Source organism: Colobus angolensis, unplaced genomic scaffold (assembly GCF_000951035.1).
Source record: "Colobus angolensis palliatus isolate OR3802 unplaced genomic scaffold, Cang.pa_1.0 Scaffold143, whole genome shotgun sequence".
In the NCBI taxonomy this organism is placed as follows: Eukaryota; Metazoa; Chordata; class Mammalia; order Primates; family Cercopithecidae; genus Colobus; species Colobus angolensis.
In genome coordinates, this window is record NW_012114522.1 from 3,994,739 (window position 1) to 4,012,736 (window position 17,998).

At 50.5% G+C, this 17,998-nt stretch overlaps 1 protein-coding gene across 1 annotated transcript in view; it reads left to right on the plus strand.

Annotated features, from left to right (window-relative positions):
- The window catches only part of LOC105507057 (chromosome unknown open reading frame, human C4orf50), a 39,951-nt gene extending 22,424 nt beyond the window's left edge, over positions 1 to 17,527 (plus strand). Inside the window, exons 3-7 of the mRNA XM_011935423.1 lie at positions 818 to 874; positions 2,907 to 3,089; positions 9,274 to 9,322; positions 11,599 to 11,720; positions 17,282 to 17,527. Of these exons, the coding sequence (XP_011790813.1) occupies positions 818 to 874; positions 2,907 to 3,089; positions 9,274 to 9,322; positions 11,599 to 11,720; positions 17,282 to 17,527 (657 nt within the window). The remainder of the gene's footprint in view (positions 1 to 817; positions 875 to 2,906; positions 3,090 to 9,273; positions 9,323 to 11,598; positions 11,721 to 17,281) is intronic.
- Positions 17,528 to 17,998: the final 471 nt, after the last annotated feature.

Consider the following 17,998-nt stretch of genomic DNA (forward strand, 5'->3'; position numbering starts at 1 on the left):
GGGTGGCGGAAGGCAGCTCCCCACCTGTGCCTTCCCTTTTTCTGTCATGTCTCACCGTCTCCCCAGTGGGCACTTGGGATTCTTAAATCCTGGCTCAGAAACAGAAGAGACCCAAAGTGGAAGCTGCCATTCCTCTTCAAAGCTGGACCCACAAAGGCCCCAGGGCCACTTCCACTGCATTCTGTGAGTCAAGGCTTCTCAGGCCTGCCCAGATCTGAGGGAAGAGGATAGGAACCCCCTCCACAGGGAGCAGTCTCAAAGAATCTGTGTCCAGCTTTCATCTGCCCCTAATAGTAACATGAGTTTATTGATCACTGACAGATGCCAGGGCTTGTTCTAAGCACTTTACATGAATGGGTTCACTGAATCCTCACTACAGTTCTCACCAGCGGGGGGGCACTCATATAAGCCCCCTTCACAGATAAGAAGACTGAGGCAGAAAGAGTGTCTTGCACAAGATCTCAGTTCCAGCGACTGGCTGAGCCAGGATTAGGACCCCTGGTGTCTGGCTCAGGAACTTGTATATTTACCACAAGACCAGAAAACTGCCAAGCTGCTTGGAGACTCAGAAGAGAGCGTGGAGTTGGCCCCGGCCACTGTAGCTGGGCAGAGCTGATTCTTGAGTATTCAGAACATCTGTCCTCCCGTGATCCTGCCGGGCAGGTGGCGGGAAAGGCCCCTGTTCCCAGCACTGAGTCCCTCTGAGGGTAAAGAGGGCAGGCAACTGCCAGCTGCTCTGAGCCCGGCTTGCCTGGAGAAACTCTGGACAGTGGTAAATGACAGTGCAGTGATGTCAAAAATGTCGCTTTTATTTCAGCTTGAAGAACTTCAGAAAAAGCAACATGAAGCAAAGTTGGCGGTGACTCCCCTGAAGGTAATATGTTCGTAAAATCAATATGAAATGCCTCTTTCAAAACAGGGAGTTTAGTATTTTTCCTATTAGACATGTAATCCACCTCTATTGTATAAAAGTCTGGAAAGGGCCAGGCGCGATGGCTCACACCTGTAATCCCAGCACTTTGGGAGGCTGAGGCGGGTGGATTGCTTGAGCTCAGAAGTTTGAGACTGGCCTGGGCAACATGGTGAAACCCCATCTCTACAGAAAACACAAAAATTAGCCGGGCGTGGTGGCATGCATCTGTAGTCCCAGATACTTGGGAGGGCGGAAGTGGGAAGACTGCTTGAACCCAGGAGGTCAAGGCTGCAGTGAGCTGAGATCACATCACGCTCTCCAGCTTGGGCAACAGAGTGAGATCCTGACTCAAAACAAAACAAAACAAAACAAAACTGGAAAGAATGAAGGAGACAGAAAGCAGCAGCCCCTGCTTGCACATGGCATTTCCATGTCTTTTCCTTTGGTATGTTGCCCATGTGCTTGAAAGCCTACGATGTCTGTACGTTTGCCTCCTCCTGTTCCCACTCGATGGGGTGACCTAGGAGGTGGGTTCCAGCCTTTGAGGCTGCACTGTTCATGCTGGGGTGAAGCGCGAGACGCCTTGGTTCATAAAATCACCACCCCTGCACTGTATGCTCAAGCACCTTCCTTTCTATCTCGCTTTCTTTTGTATCATTAATTGTATATAAACACTGTGATGCACTTTTGGTTTTTTTGAGACGGAGTGTCGCTCTCTCACACAGGCTACAGTACAATGGTTCGATCTCGGCTCACTGCAACCTCTGCCTCCTGAATTCAAGTGATTCTCCTGTCTCAGCCTCCCAGGTAGCTGGGATTACAGGCATGCGCCCCCATACCTGGCTAATTTTTATATTTTCAGTAGAGATGGGGTTTTGCCATGTTGGCCAGGGTAGTCTTGAACTCCTGACCTCGTGATCCACCTCCCCTCGGCCTCCCAAAGTGCTGGGATTACAGGCGTGAGCCAACGTACCCAGCCGATGTACAGTTTTTCTCAGAAAGGTTTTCTCCACGTATCTAGACATTTATGTTTAAGATCAACTCCCGGAAGTGTCATTACTCGCCCACGGGGTTTCATATGTTCTTTGCTAGCAGGACATGGAATTTGGTTAAGGTAACACATTTCATCTTGAACATGGGCCTGGATCTGGGGAGAAGCTGGGGGCTCTGCTCTTTCTTTCTGGTCTCAGGGCAGAGTGGAGAGGGACGTGCCCTGGGCTGGGCATCAGCAGAACCAGGTTATGCCCTGGACTCCCGCTGACCTGCAGAGTCATCCTCCCTCTGGGGCCTCAGTTTCCTCAGCCGTCAAATCAGAAGCATGAGCCACACAGTTCCTAAAGTTATTTCCCACCCCACATTTCCGTGTCTGTCTGAGCCTCAAATTGGCGCCTCTAAAATGAAAATCGTCCTAATTCCTGCCGAGCCTCTGCAGACGTGGTAGCTGGGAAAGTGCAGAGCAGACCGTGAAGCTCCCACAGTGCAAGGCTTCCCTCCTCCTCCCTCTCATTGCCATCATTTGCTGTGGAGCGTTTCTTTGAATGAAGACCACAATCCCTTATAAAGTGCTATCTAAATGTGAGATAAGGATAGAAGCACGAGACTTGGTAGGTGCCTCCCTGCACCATCTCCTTTTATCCTGGTGTCCGTGACAACCCCCATTGTACAGATGGGCAAGTCGAGGTGCAGAGGGGAGCTTGCTCACAGAGCTGGTCCGTGGTGGGGCCCAAATCCACGCTCTTGACCCCTGCTGCCTTGAGCCTAGACCATGGGGAGGGCAGTGTGGAGGCCCTGGGTGTGTGTGGCCGTCTGCACCGAAGGCAGCCTGGCTTCTGGGTGCAGGGAGGTGTTGCAGGGAGAAGCCTGCTCCGCTGAGCGGAGGGAGAGTTGGGGATGGTGAGTAGGGGCCTCAGCTGACCCTCCCAGCCCCCAGTCCCCTAGCTCAGCCACACAGCCCTGGTGGTAGCTCTGCATCCATGGCCTCCCTCCCTTTCAGGCCAAGATAGCTTCCCTGGTCCAGAAGTGCCAGGAGAGGAACCGCCTGATCACCCACCTGCTGCAGGAGCTGCACAGACATGGGCTGGGGAACCTCCTGCTCTCTGAGCTGGCACAGAACATGCTCAACGACGTGGCACTGGCTGAGTACGCAGCCACCTTCCTGGCTCCGGGAGTCCCAGAGGTAGAATCCCAGAGACGGCCCTGTCTCTGCTTCCTATGGGGTGTGGACACGTCCCTTGCATGCCCTGGCCTGGCCCAAACAGCCCTTCCTTTCCTCCCTGTCTCCATCCACGGACACTATCCAAAAAGACACCCCCTGGCTTTTCCTCTGTGCCCATGCCCATGCCCTGGGTGGGCATGGGAAGGTGCATCAGGCAATCCTTTCCCTTTACAGTGCTCAGGAAATGGTGCAGTGCACAGATGCAAAGAGTGATTGTAATTTAGCATCATACAAGCTTCACTGCATGTGTCACGAGATGGATCTTTTGTGCCAGGACCTATGCACTGGCCACTTCCTCTGGCAGATTGCTTCAGTCACCCCATGACCTCCTGTCCATCCTTCAAGGTACAGGTGTGACCTTGCCCAGGCAGCCTGCTCTGAGCCCTGCAGACCAGAGAGTTAGCCACAGCCTCCCCTGTGCTCCATTGCACGTGGCTGTGCATGACGGGGCGTGAGCAGGGAGCTCTCCCGGCTGTTGCAGGAGTTTGCAGGCCCCTCTCCAGTGGGCCCAGAGCCACTCCATAGCCATCTTTGTCTTCCCAGTGCCTGGCTCTGAGAATCTGCCACAAACCTGGAAGAATGTTTGTTGAATGAATGAAATAATGAACCAAATGAATGAGAATCTCCTCTTCCAGTGGTCAACAAAAGAGGAAATGGAGGCCAGAGAGGTTAGGAGATGTGCTCCGGGTAACACAGGCAGTGCAAGTGGAGATGAATGCCAGCTCTCCTGACTACAGTCGGCACCCATGGGTGCCCAGCCATGCCTGCCCACACACATACATGCAGCCCCCTTCCTGGGGACAAGCCAGCAACGCCCCTGCCAGACCAGCTCCGCCCATTATGTGCACGGGCGAGACGCAGCTCCCACGGTAAACACAGCCAGGACTGTTTTCCACGGTCCCTCCAGGCTCTGCCTATAGGACTTGCTCTCAGCCCCTTGGCACCAGGTCTGAGTCTCCCTCTGCAGCTCTGCCCAGCCTGGTCTCTGCAAGGCCAACCTCCTCCGATCCTTCCTTTCCCTCACAGCCTTCAGAGGTCCCTTCTGGTCCAAATCATTGCACAGCAGAGATGGAGGCCTGGAGGCCAAGAGGCATGTTCAGGGCCATTTGTTGACTCGGTCCATAGGCAGAACTTGAATCCAGAGCCCCAGGCTCCCAGTCTCTTGCTCTTCTCTTTGCCCAAGGGGTACAAGACTCCTTCAGAACTAGAATAGGGGTGAGAAAAGAGCAGAATTTTGTCAAAGTGCCTTCATAGTCCTTGAGATCCACTACAGACCTGATATCTGGGGGTTAAGTGAGATAAAATTGAAAGCAGGCTGGGTACGGTGGCTCACACCTGTAATCCCAGCACTTTGGGAGGCCAAGGCAGGCAGATCACAAGGTCAGGAGATCGGGACCATCCTGGCCAACATGGAGAAACCCTGTCTCTACTAAAAGTACAAAAATGAGCCAGGTGTGGTGGCGCATGCCTGTAGTCCCAGCTACTCAGGAGGCTGAAGCAGGAGAATCTCTTGAACCAGGGAAGTGGAGGTTTCAGTGAGCCAAGATCACACCACTGCACTCCATCCAGCCTGGTGACAGAGCAAGACTCCGTCGAAAAAAAAAAAAAAAAAAAAATCAAAAGCAGAGTTCCAGGTTGTGAAAGTATCAAACAGCGAATGCAGCTGGTGTCACCCTGGAAGGCCAGCTGTCTGTCTGCTGAGGGGACATCATAGCAGCGGCCCACCTTCCAAGGGCTGCTCCCCATTCTCCTAGGCCATTGAGCTAGAATTGAAATGTTCACTGGGGTTGGATAGACTGACTTACAATGACCAAACTCACAGAGAATGATGTATACACTGGAACATTAATTTTTAAGTTTCCTATGAGAAATAGAGCTATTACACAGGTTGAAGTATCTGATGGATGGATGAAAAATTGTCAGCATATTCTCTCCCTATAGTAGAATTATCTGGAAAATCAAATTTTTTCATTCATTTCCTCATCTGTCATTTGAGTGTCCAGAATGAGAGCAGGGAGAGTTATAATAATGTCATCAGATGGATTCATTCATCTCCTATAAGGATGTGTTTCTGGGCCCGGACATGCTTCCATGGACCAGGGTGTCCCTGACAGACCTTTTGAAAGTGAAAAAAAGTATGATGTGTTTCAGAAACTCAAAGAACTCCAGGCTGCAGAGTGATCCCCAGGCAAGGAGTAGGGGGAGGCTGGGCTGATGGGAAGCCATGGGTAGGAGTGGGGAGAGGCTGGGCTGGATGGGAGGTCACAGGCACCTGTGCCCCGGCGGGGTGTCTGCATCTTGGTTCTTAGTGGAGAGCAGGGTGGGAGTGGCGTTGGCAGCTCCTCCTACTGGTAGCCGGGCAGGAAGCAGATCCAGTGCTGCTTGCTTGATGGACAGTAACTCTCGATTCAGAGGACACAGATGGAATTCCCGATGGAGGCCTTTGGGCTCTAGATAGGAGCCCAGGAGGACTGCCAGGATGGCTGAGGAGACTCTGATGGGCTGGAGGTGGGAAGTGCCAGAGCAGCAAGGGACAGGTCCTGGGAACTCCAGCCAGGCAGTGGAGGGTTGATGTACCTTCCAGGAACACCTCTGGAGGGTCCTGGGCTCCTAGTGCCCACAGTGTCCTGAGACGCTCCCATTCTCTGGCCCCTACCTTTGGGACGGGGGCATGGGCTGGGCTAGGGTCCCAATTGGACAGGCTGCCTTCATTTATCCAGCCAAGCCATGGTGGCCAAGGCTCACACTGCCCTCCGCCTTGCACGCTCTCCATGGATCTGCTTACTCCATCTTCCCAGCATCCTGCTGCAAGGGTCCACAGGGGACCCTGAGCCTCAGCACGTCCCAGGGCTGTTGAGGGGGTGGGGGCTGGGCCTCGGGCTGGGGCCACTAAGCTCTACCCTTTCAGGAGGAGGTGGCGTGGCCTGGTGCCCATGCAGGCAGCAGTCAGTGACCACCTCCCCTCCCTGCACGTGACTGAATCTTTGTATTTCCATTTTCTTTGCTTGTCCTGGTTTGGGTGGGTGGTGGAAATTGAGCCTCAGTTGGTTCAGCCCCAGTGCCCTTTCCACAGGCATGTGGCGATGGGCTGGGGGCCATGGGTGCTGGCACCACCGTCTGTGCTGGCATCTGCTGTTGTACCGCCCGGGTCACTAGCATCCATGGGTCATCCTTGTATCCGCCCTGGCTTCCTTCCTCCTGCTGTGCTGATTCTCTCCAGCTCAGGTGCCTGTTCTGGAGATGGAGGGAATCCCACGAGGTCAGGCTGGCCATGGCAAAGGTCACTCTTCCTTCTGCTGGGAACACGGGTCTTGCCACCTCCCTGATGTTAGCTGGAGATGGGCTCTCAGGGAAGGCAGGCTCCTGCTGTTTTCAGATTCCTAAAACCTCTCTGGAGTTCTTAATTCCACCTTGTCTCCTGGACGCCTTGAGTGAGCAGGGCTCAGGGCACCTTGCTGGGCCTGTTTTGCTTCCTCTCCTATCCCCCTAGCGACCCCTAGCCCCAGGGGGCCTTTTATTTTTCCTGTGTTTTGCCTGGACCTAGTCTGTTGATATTCACAAGCGTGAAATGAGACACCTTTGCTGTCTGTACTCAGTTACCCTGTCCCTGAGACCTTGGAGGCAGAGGCCCGGGTACCAAAGGAGAGGAGAAGAGGGGTGCTGGGGCTCACCTGGGTCACAGCACTGGCTAGGATGGCAGCTGGCTCTCCTGCCCCCACCTAGGGTCTGCCCCTGAGGTCCAATCTACAGATGGAAGTTCCCATCAGAGAACAGAGGACTCCGGAGCTTCCTGTGCTCCTGGGGGCTGGTTTCCTGTCCTCTCTCTGGGCACAGAGATTCACCAGCAGATGATGACCACTTCATTCTCAATAGTTACCCATCTCATGAACTTGGCACTTGCCTTTCACCTGCCTAAGCCACCTGTCGTCTTCAGCCGGGTGGAGGCTGCTGTCCCCCCATGGGGCTCTGTGAGGTTTGAATAAGACCCCATGTCAGATGCCTGGCGCCGCACCTGTCACACACAGACACCCAACAGCTTTCGGGGCACCTCCAAGCAAACCTTCAGTTTTGCTCCCCTGGGCACAGCCAGGGCCCTTGGGTGCACTAGCAGGGGAGAGTCATCCGGTCGGGGCAAAGAGGTAGGTGACCTAGTAAGGAAGATGCTAATTTTACCTCCTCCTGCCACCTCCTGCTTTCCTCTGGGTATTTGTCAATGAGATCTAGTTGTGGGCCTTTGAAAATGGAATCTGGTCTAAAAAAGGGGCAGTCATACTCAGACGATTGAAGAATTGTCCCTCAAAACCCTGAACTCCCCCAGTTCATTAAATCTGCAAATCCCCAAGCCTGGGCCTCCAAGGATCCAGGCAATTATTTTCTCTTGAACTCCTGCCTTTATGAAACTTAGAGTATTCCCCTAAAAGTCTACGTGGGGAGAGAGGCAGGGCTCGGGAGAATGTAGCACAAGTCTTCATCTGTCCCTTACTCTGTGTCACTGGCATTTAGTGGACATTCCTTCTCATCTCATTCTGGTGGACTCCTACAAAGAACATATTGGTCCTGTATTTCCGTTCCGCAGATGGAGAGGGTGAGGCTCGGAGAAGTCAACTGACTTGGCCAGGATCATGGAATCAGTGAATGGCAGAGCCAGGACTCAATCTGAGAAAGCCCAGCTCTGCCTCTCACACAGCCCCTCTCCAGCCACTCCAGGCCCATGCAGTAGTTGACGAGCTAGAAGCAAACAAGGGTCCTTGCACCCCAATCACATACTGAATGCAGGGCCACCCAGAAGTCAGTTGAGTGCACCTGAGGCTGCTCTGCCGGTGTATCCTCTACGAAGGCAAACAAAACCTCAGTCTCTCATTGAAGGAGTCTCTATCTAATGAGGAGACACCTGACTCTAAACCCAGGGGCAATAAAAGGCATTCATTCAAAGCACTGGAAATAAGCAGAGAGGAGAGAGAGACAGATTGGAGGAGGAGGAAGCACCCAGGCCCGGCCGTGAAGGACAGAAAGCAGGATTTAACAGCTGAAAAGATGGAGTGAAGGTCTCAAGGCTGCAAGACCTGCTTGGGCACAGGCACGGGGGTGGGAGAGTCCATGGTGCTTGAAGCCACAGCAGTGTTGATACCAGCGACAGCGAAGTGCTGTAAGAGCACCGTTTAGGAGCAGGCATTGTGCCTGGTACCGAAGGCTCCCAGGAGTGCTGGTGTGATCCGGTCACTACCAGAAGACGGCTGAGCCATTACCCATGTCCCTGAGTATTAGGCCCTCCACCAGTCAATTCAGGTTAGAGGGGGCCCTCATAGAACCCAGGTGCCGCTGCAGCACAGGAGGGGCTGTGTGAGAGGCAAGTGGCTGAACTATGCCAGGTGCAGTCAGGGAAGACTTCACAGAGGAGGCAACATTTGACTTGGGCCTTGACATCTATGTAGAAGTTCACCAGAGACAGAAAGAGAGGGCAGGGCCCTTTCAGACATGGAGATGGTCTCCTATACCTGGAGGAAGAGTGTGACCAGGGTATTGGAAGTGGAGACAGGGAAGACAGCTATCGCAGAAACACCCAGGAGGAAGCGAGATCCAGGCTGCCGGTCTGGAAACAACTCTCACCTGCCTTGAAGATCCAGCAGTTGTTCTTACTCAACCACCTGGGGGCCGTGGGCCAATCAGTTGAGTGATCATTGCCATCTCACTTCTCACCTGCCCCGTGCAGTGCGGAACCAGGAGGACACTGGTCTGTGCGGTGGTGCACTCAGACCCAAGCCTGACCTGAATTCCTGGGTGATTAAATCAGGGGCCCCAGGGGAGACATCAGAGCACCGGATGTCCTCATTAAAATGTTTTTTAATAGCGGTTTCTAAAGCACTTTTATTACTGTCTCCGTTTGGAGATTTAATTTGAGAAAAGGAAATGGAATCATTTTTCTGTGCCTGTGTTTCCTAAGAGCAAAACCAATTCCTGTTCTCCTTCGAGCATCCTGGAGAGAAGAGGAGGGAGGCCTTCATGCACACAGGCAGGGCTGGTCCTACACAGAATGCAGTTTTTTCGGGGAGGGGTGATGGCCTTGCTTGGCCCAGTTGCAGTGCTCTGTGCAAGGCTGTCCCTCCAGTGTCATGCGGAGTAACTGCCAAGGTGTGTTTTCTTGCAGACAAGCCACCACCTGGACGTCAAGTCTGAGATGACGGCAGCTCTAAGAGGTCAGTGTGATTTTTGATCAGGAAAAGCGTGTGTGCTCAGAACAAGTCCAGGCCAGCAGGACGCTGTGACTGGTGGGCCAGGGGGGAGATGCCCACTGTCACGTTCATGCTACTAAAAGGAATGGGACCCACTTCTCCCTCCCCCTTTCCTGTGTGGCATTGTCTTCTTATTTCACAATGAGAACACACTGGAAAAATACAAACGTTCAAATTCCTCAGTGCTAGAGTTTCACTCCTGGAAACTCATCCTAGGTAGACAATTCTGTATGTGGAGAGATTCTGTGGACAGGCATGTTCCTGCCAGTGCATCTGTAATAGTGAAAAATTGGGGGAAACCCTCAATATTGTTAACGAGCCCATATAATCAGTGAAATACAACATGGTCATTAAAATGGTACTGAAACCACCATGCAGCAGCATGGGAATTACCATGTTCTACTAAGTTTAAAACTGTTAGGATATGGGCCAGGCATGGTGACTCGTGCCTGTAATCCCAGCACTTTGGGAGGCCGAGGAGGGCAGATCACAAGGTCAAGAGATTGACACCATCCTGGCCAACATGGTGAGACCTCGTCTTTACTAAAAATACAAAAATTAGCCAGGCGTGGTGGTGGGTGCCTGTAGTCCCAGCTACTCGGGAGGCTGAGGCAGGAGAATTGCTGGAACCCGGGAGGAGGAGGTTGCAGTGAGCCGAGCTCATGCCACTGCACTCCAGCCTGGTGAAAGAGCGAGATTCCATCTCAAAAAAAGAAAAAAAAAACTGTTAGGATATGGAGTGTTTCATATAATTATAACTGTATGATTCTATGTGCACGTCTGGGTCTGATCTGCAACTTAGGCTAGGACAGCAACTAAAGTACTAGCCATGGTTACTCAGAGAGATGGTAACATGAGTGCTTTTTTTTTTTTTGGTTCTGTTATTTTTATTATTCATTTATTTATTTATTTTTGAGATGGAGTCTCGCTCTGTCAGCCACGCTGGAGTGCAGTGGCGTGATCTCGGCTCACCGCAACCTCCACCTCCTCTGTTCAAGCAATTCTCCCACCTCAGCCTCCCCAGTAGCTGAGATTACAGGCACCCACTATCATGCCTGGCTAATTTTTGTATTTTTGTAGAGACAGGGTTTCTCCATGTTGGCCAGGCTGGTCTGAAACTCCTGACCTCATGTGATCTGCCTGCCTCGGCCTCCCAAAATGCTGAGATGACAGGTGTGAGCCACTGCGCCTGGCCTATTTTTATTATTAAAAAGAAAATTAAGCCACTACCTGACCAGACAGAATTTTCCTGGGCCTTCTTTTACTTTTTTTTTTATTTCAATAGTTTTGGAGAAGCAGGTGGTATTTGGTTGGGTCTTGTTTAAGCGCAGCTTACTACCCTGAGCGTGGGAGTGGGATGGGGCTCCTAAGGATTTGTTTAGTGCTGTGTTTGGATCAGGTGCTTGATAAAAATATGTAGAACGTCTGGATGGTGTTACCTTTAAGACTGAGCTGCTATTGAGATCTGTTCATCTAGTGGTTCTTATTTCTAGATTCTACTCTTGCCAGCTATGTGGTCTTAGATGAGTTCATTAACCTCTCTGAGCCATACACTCTTTAACAGGAGGAAAACATGACCTTCCTCTGGAGTGTCTGGCCCCTGGCACATAGCATGACGTCAGTACATGACCAGAGAAACCTGTTCTCAGTCTTTGATGCCTCAGGATGGGCCTGTCCTTCTCTACCTTGGCCTTCTGTCCCTACACCCTGACTTGGCACCTGTTCTCACAGTTGGAGAGGCACAGATCCTAGCTGGTCTGCTTCTGCCACTGATTTTCTCTCTCTGGCCCCAGGCAAGTCTCCTCCCCTCTCTGGCTCAGCTTCATCCCCTTTCAAAGAAGGACATGTACTAGACCGATTGGGTTATTTTTTCACTGGACATGTCTGGAGGGCCACCATGTGCCAGATCCCACATAGGTGTTTCTGGGCTTATGAAGCTAAGCCGGCTTGCGAAGGCTGTGGTCCCTGCATGGAATGAGCTTGCAGCCAGGTAGGGGAAGGCGAGGCAGGCAGGCAGTTTTCTGGGATGTCCCAAGATCATGAGAGCGCCATCAGAGGCGTGTGGATGAGGTGCTTGGAGAGCTCAAAGGCATCTGAGAGGGCCTCTGCGCCGGGGCATGGGATCTAGGAATGATCTGGGAATGGCTAGAGAGTGAAGAAGGTTATGGCAGGGCCCAGACACTTGTAGACTTTTCACCTAGGTTCCTGGTGGAGGCTTGACTGAGAATTTTCCCTTCCAGCTCAGACATACCTCTTGAATCCTGAAATGCACAGTGTCCTCCAAAGCTCATCGTCTTCAGAGTCCTGGCCTGTCCCCGAGCCGGAGTGGCCAGCACAGACAGCCCAACTGGATTCTCTGAAGGTGAGAAGGCACCTGTCACCTCGTTTCGTAAATGAACTTTGTTATTGAAAGTACAACACATTTACAGCTTAGCAAATTATCCAAGCAATATACACCTGGAAAAACACCACCAAGTCAAGAAATAGAGCACGACCCACTCCCCAACAGCGCCCCCAGCTTTAACCCTCAGTCTCTTTCTATGATCTAATTTTAATGTTTGTTTCTGCTCAAATCATGTGTCCTAGGTCTGGTGACTTTTTTTTTTTTTTTTTTTTTGAGGAGTCTTGCTCTGTTGCCCAGGCTGGAGTGCAGTGGCACGATCTCGGCTCACTGCAGCCTCTGCCTCCTGGTTTCAAGCGATTCTCCTGCCTCAGCCTCCCAAGTATCTGGGATTACGGGTGCCCAACACCACGCCCAGCTAATTTTTGTGTTTTTAGTAGAGATGGGGTTTCACTCCATTGGCCAGGCTGGTCTCGAACTCCTGACCTCCTGATCTGCCCACCTTGGCCTCCCAAAGTGCTGGGATTACAGGCGTAAGCCACCACTCCCAGCTGTCTGGTGACTTTTAGTGGATGCTGGACATCATGTATGAAACATTGATGATACAATTTGAGGTCTGACAGTATCTCCATCCACAGAGGACTTCCTTTGTTCTGGTCAGAGCAGATCATCTTCCTCACATCAGGGCTGAGTCATCGAGGAGTTCCAGTGCTCAGGAGGTCTGCTGCGTTTCTGGTTCATGCTCACTCCTAGGGCATAAAAGCCTGTCGAGTATTTCAGAGCCCTTTCCCCTGTCGGACCTAAGAGGCTGCTCAGAGCTCTCCTTAGCTTTTCACCTTCTCAGTTGGCTCTTTCTTGCACAGACCCTGCCTTCACCTCGAGGGGAAATACATCCTCAAGTGTCCTGCCGGCTTTTCTTGACTTCTCTTCTGTTTTCAGTTTTGGTCCCACAAGTCCTCACAGATGCCTCCAGACAAATGTTTTGTTACAGTTCCTTCTAGCTTTTCTAGTTGCACTTACTGCAGGTTTGGTCCTGAAGATCCTAATCAGTCATTGCCAGAGCTGCACTCCCCTCTGTCTTCCCAGAGAAAACTTATTTTACTTATGAGCTTTGGGGTCTGGCAGATCTGAGTTCAAGTCCCAGTCCTACCCCTTTTAAGTTCTGTGTGATGTTGGGCAAGTACTTCCTCTGCCTGCAGGTAACTCTCAGCTGTGAAATGCGGCTGCCTGCCTGTTACTGTTAGGAGGAGAAATCAGGCAGGCAGAGCTGAGTGTGTGCCTGGCACATCAGAGGTGCTCACAGAAAAAAAAAAAAACAAAAAACCAGAAAGCAGCCATTACTCAGAAGGAAAACTGCTCTTATTTTATTTCAGCCAATTGTATTTTTTCTCCCTTCTTTTATCCCTATGGCTTCTTTCCTGCCTCCATAATTACATTAATTTATTTCATCTAAAAGATGAAAGAGACAATAATATTTACTTCTCAGGCTTGTTGGGACAATTCAGTGAAATCATGCATATGAAGTATTTATTACAGTTCCTGGAATCAAAAATAGGGGAGGTATTCAAAAAATATGATAGCTATTGTTATTGACCTTAAACTTTTTTTTTCTGACTGGTAACTTTCATTTTAAATGACTTCTTATCTAGGAATAAAAACAAAGTTTTGATCATTCCTAGGTTAATTACCTCTGATTTTTTATTTTGGTCTACCTTATCAGCAGCAGGTAGAAGATATTCTAGGCAGCCTGGGCGCAGTGGCTCACGCCTGTAATCCCAGCACTTCGAAGGGCCGAGGTAGGCGGATCACTTGAGGTCAGGAGTTTGAGACTAGCTGGCCAACATGGTGAAACCCCATCTCTACTAAAAATACAAAAATTAGCTGGGCATGGTGGTGCATGCTTGTAGTCTCAGCTACTCGGGAGGCTGAGGCAGGAGAATTGCTTGAACCCTGGAGGCCAATGTTGTAGTGAGCCAAGATTGTGTCACTGCACTCCAGCCTGGGCAACAGAGTGAGACTCCATCCAAGAAAGAAAGAAAGAGAGAAAGAGAGAAAGGAAGGAAGGAAAGAAGGAAGGGAGAGAGAGAGAGAGAGAGAGAAAGAGGAAGGAAGGAAGGGAAGGAAGGAGAAAGAAAGGAAAGAAGGAAGGAGGGAAGGAAAGAAATAAAGAGAAAGAAAGGAAAGAAGGAGAGAGAAAAGAGAAAGAAAGGAAAGGAAGGAAGGAAGGAAGGAAAGAAGGAAGGAGGGAAGGAAAGAAATAAAGAGAAAGAAAGGAAAGAAAAAGAAAGAAAGAAAGAAAGAAAGAAAGAAAGAAAGAAAGAAAGAAAGAAAGAAAGAAAGAAAGAGAAAGAAAGAGGAAAAAGAAGAAAACATTTTAGGTGAAGGGAACAGTTGCAAAGAGATGGGAGGGTGAGTGCCCATGGGGCATTTGGAGGCATGGCAAGCAACATCGCTGGAGCATGAAGTATGAGGAGGTGGAGAGGAGATGAGAAGACGATAATGACGACAGTGATAGCAACAGCAGCGAAACAGAAAACACACCCAAATCTTACTGTGCCGGCATTGGCTCATCCAGTCCCACAAAGGGCTCACCAAACAGATATCAGCATCAGCTCCACTTTACCTGTGAGAAAAGGTAAGGCACAGAGGGGGCAAATTCCACCCAGCTCATAAGCCGCTGGGCTGGGCTCCCAACCCAGGGTGCCTTGTTCTGGAGCTGACCCTCTGATCGTTACGTGGCCAGATGGTGCATGGCCTGGATGGGGCGGGGTTGGGGAAGAGGAGCAGTCCCCTCCTCCCTCCCTCAAAGTTCCAATCTGGATCTCAGTGTGAGAACAAACTCTCCAGTGTCCGCTCTCGGTGATACTGGCCAGAAACCTGTAGCAAAGCTTCTGAGGAAAGAGGTGAAGTAACATGTTGCACGAACGGATAAACCAAAAACGCATCTTAATACCCTTATGGTTCCAAGTTTGTCAGGTGTTCTTCAGCTTTCTTCAAAGTCATCACCACAAACACAGAATCCCACTGGACTGGAAATGCTATGGACTTGAAATGATTTCCTCTGTTGGAGGATTTCCTCTGTTAGAAATCATTTCAAGTCCATAGGGGACTTCTGTTTCTTTGCAGCAAAATGGCAGAATGTCAATTTAAACGTTTTCCCCATGCTTTGCATGGTACCTGGCCCACAGGAGGCCTTCAGAAGCACTTGTTGGGTGAGTAGTTAGCCAGAGACAGAGGCCATCAGGCTGTTTCTCTGGAAGGCGCACGGCACCTGCTCCTGGTTCCCAACACTGCGTTTTCGCTGCAGTCTTGGTTCTGTCCAGTCATCGTGAGCATCTGGGAACACAGCTCCTTGCCTTGGGCAAAAACAGACTGCAAGCCACGTATCTGGGCTGCTGTTGGGGAAGAGCTTCCCGTGCTGAAAACAAACTTGTTAAATAATGACACCAGGAGATTCGTGATCTACAAGGAAAATGAGGCATGGAGTTTTGAAGGGCAGTAACTAAATTTGTCACGTCACACAATTCTGTTACTGTATGGTTGAGCTTAGCGAAAAAAGGAGAAGAGAGCTTAAGAGTACACAAACATGTCCTGAAAAGGCTGACAAATCTTGAGTGAATGAGGAAATGTTTAGCCCTCTGTAACATTAGCCTCATCCCATCACTCACCCACTGAAGATCCAACACTGCATCCCGGGGTTCTGCTGTTCCTGTGGTGGGGGATCATGCAGGCTTGAGAGCCATATGGCCTGAGTTCAAATCTTGCAGCAGGCTCCTATTAGCTGTGTGGCCTTGGGCACATCACTTCACCTCTCTGGGCTTCTGTTGCTTCATCTGTATGATGGGATAATAATAATAGCACTTATCTCCTTGGTATTTTGTAAAGATGCAATGAATCAATACATGGAAAGCACTTGGAATGATACATTGTAAGAACTCAGTAAATTTTCACTGTTGTAGATCGAACCCGAGGAAATTGCCAAAATACTACTCTTTCCTTCAAAAACAGTAGTTTCATGTGGCTTAAACTATCATCATCATCATCATTATTATTATTATTTTGAGATGAATTCTCCCTCTGTTGCCCAGGCTGGAGTGCAGAGGCACGATCTCGGCTCACTGCAACCTCTGCCTCCCAGCTTTGAGTAGTTCTCCTGCCTCAGCCTTTTGAGTAGCTGAGATTACAGGCGTGCACCACCACACCCAGCTAATTTTTGTATTTTTAGTAGAGACAGGGTTTTACCATGTTGACCAGGGTGGTCTCGAACTCCTGACCTCAGGTGAGCCACCCACCTCAGCCTCCCAAAGTGCTGGGATTACAGGCATGAGCCAGGCCGACTATCATTATTATTATTATTATTATAAGATGGAGTCCAGACTCTATGCACACATTAGTCAGCCCAGAATGACCTTGCGTTTTAAACACATAACAGAATCCTGCTCCTCCCCAAAAGCCGAGCTCAGACACTACCTCCATGAGGCCTTCCCAGATCTTCAGTGTGCAATCTTCACTTCTGTCCTGGAGCCTTCGTCAGCACCTGTGGGTCTCTCTTTGGGCTTGAACACTGCAGCATAATATCTAGTTTATGTGTCTGCCTCTCCCACTGGATTGGAAGTGCTTTGAGGGCAGGGACAAGGTCAGGCTTGCCACATAGTGATCGCCGATTCCCTGCCTCTGCTGTCCACCCTCTTCTTCAGCCGTCTTCCACCGGCAAGGCAGAAGGCCCTGCACATTGCAAACCTGTGGCTGTTCTTGCCTCCTGGGACTGGTGGAGAAGTTGGCTCCATTCTGCAGGTCTGTCTGGCAAGGCACAGACACACCTGACACACCTTTTAGAGGAAGGAGAAGAGGCATTAGCAGGACTCACATGTTACCTGGTGAAGCGGTCCTTCCTGTCATTTGCAGGAAAGGTGCCTGAGAGGTGTGAGATGCTGGTCGTGAAGGAATCACAGGTACAATAGTGACTGGAAAGGAGATGTAGAAAGAGCGGAGATTTGAAATCAGATGGGCTTAGCTTTGAACTCTGAGCCAGCCACTTCAGAGCTAATACATTTAGTGAAGGCATTTAGAATCTCTTAAACTGTTAAGTGGGTTTTCATCTATAAAGTGGGCCTGATGATAGCTTGTTGGGGGAACTAAGTGAAGGCAAGTAAGATGGCACATTTGGGGAAAACCCTGAGACATGCTGGGCATGAGGTTTGCAACCAGCAAGACATTAGTTCCTCTTTCAAGGGAAGGTCACTTTCTCTTGTCACTGGGAAATAGAAAATTTATAGAGGACATCCACTCTACAGGACTCTTGACTGTATTGTCAGGCACCTGCCGCATGATGTGGAGGGGGAGTCTCACGCTGCCCCAGTCTCATTTTCTGACCCAGAACACAGTGAGGACAGCGTGTGTCTCACTGAACTGTCACCAAAGGAAGTGAGCCAATGTGTGAAGAGTATTTGGTGCCAGGCACAGAAAGTGCCCCGTAACTGTTAGCTATCCTTGTCGTCTCTTCCTTTGATTAAATGTGTGAACGGAGGGGCTTTTACAAACATTTGGACGCAGAGACCATTTCACTGTCCTCTTGCCTGCAGCTCCCTCTGTCCTTGGTGTCCACGCTTGATCCTGGAACGTGCCTGGCAGCGGTCACTGTGGAACCAGGACTCTCCGCACAACGTCTGCAAGAAAAAGGCGGAATGCCCTGTCCTGCCCTCCAAGCCGATAGTGTCCCAGCGCCCTCGGAGCTCCTGAGCCCAGCGAGGATCCTGGCTTTTCACCAAGAGCTTAGACAAAGCATTTGCAGCAATTCCCAGGTCCATAAATCACCACTGGAGTTATAAATGTAATAGGGCCACTCATTCTCTGGAGCCATTTCATAGACTCCATAAATATTTGAAGCAGAACCTTCAGAGAGTGCTTTAAGAAATTGGTAGCAATCAAAGTCCTCATTTAGTGGCAATTGGTTTTGCCTTCGGCTTAGGGATTTTGTGTTCAGTGTCAGAGCCTGAGAGAAATGCTGGCCTGTGCCTGGCAAATTCTGAGGAGTTTGGCTTTCGCAGTGTCGAGGCAGCAGAGGAAATATTTACTGTACCAAAGCCTATTGGATGATTGGCCCAGAGGTTCTCAACTGGGCACTGTTTTAGCCCCCAGGGAAAATCTGGCCATGTCTGGAGACATTTTGGGTTGTCACAGCTGGGACGCTGCTACTGGCATCTGGTGGGTAGAGGCCAGGGATGCTGTGAAACATCCTACAATACCCAGGCCAGCCTCCTACGGCAAAGAATTACAGCCCGAGGTTCGCCAATGCTGAG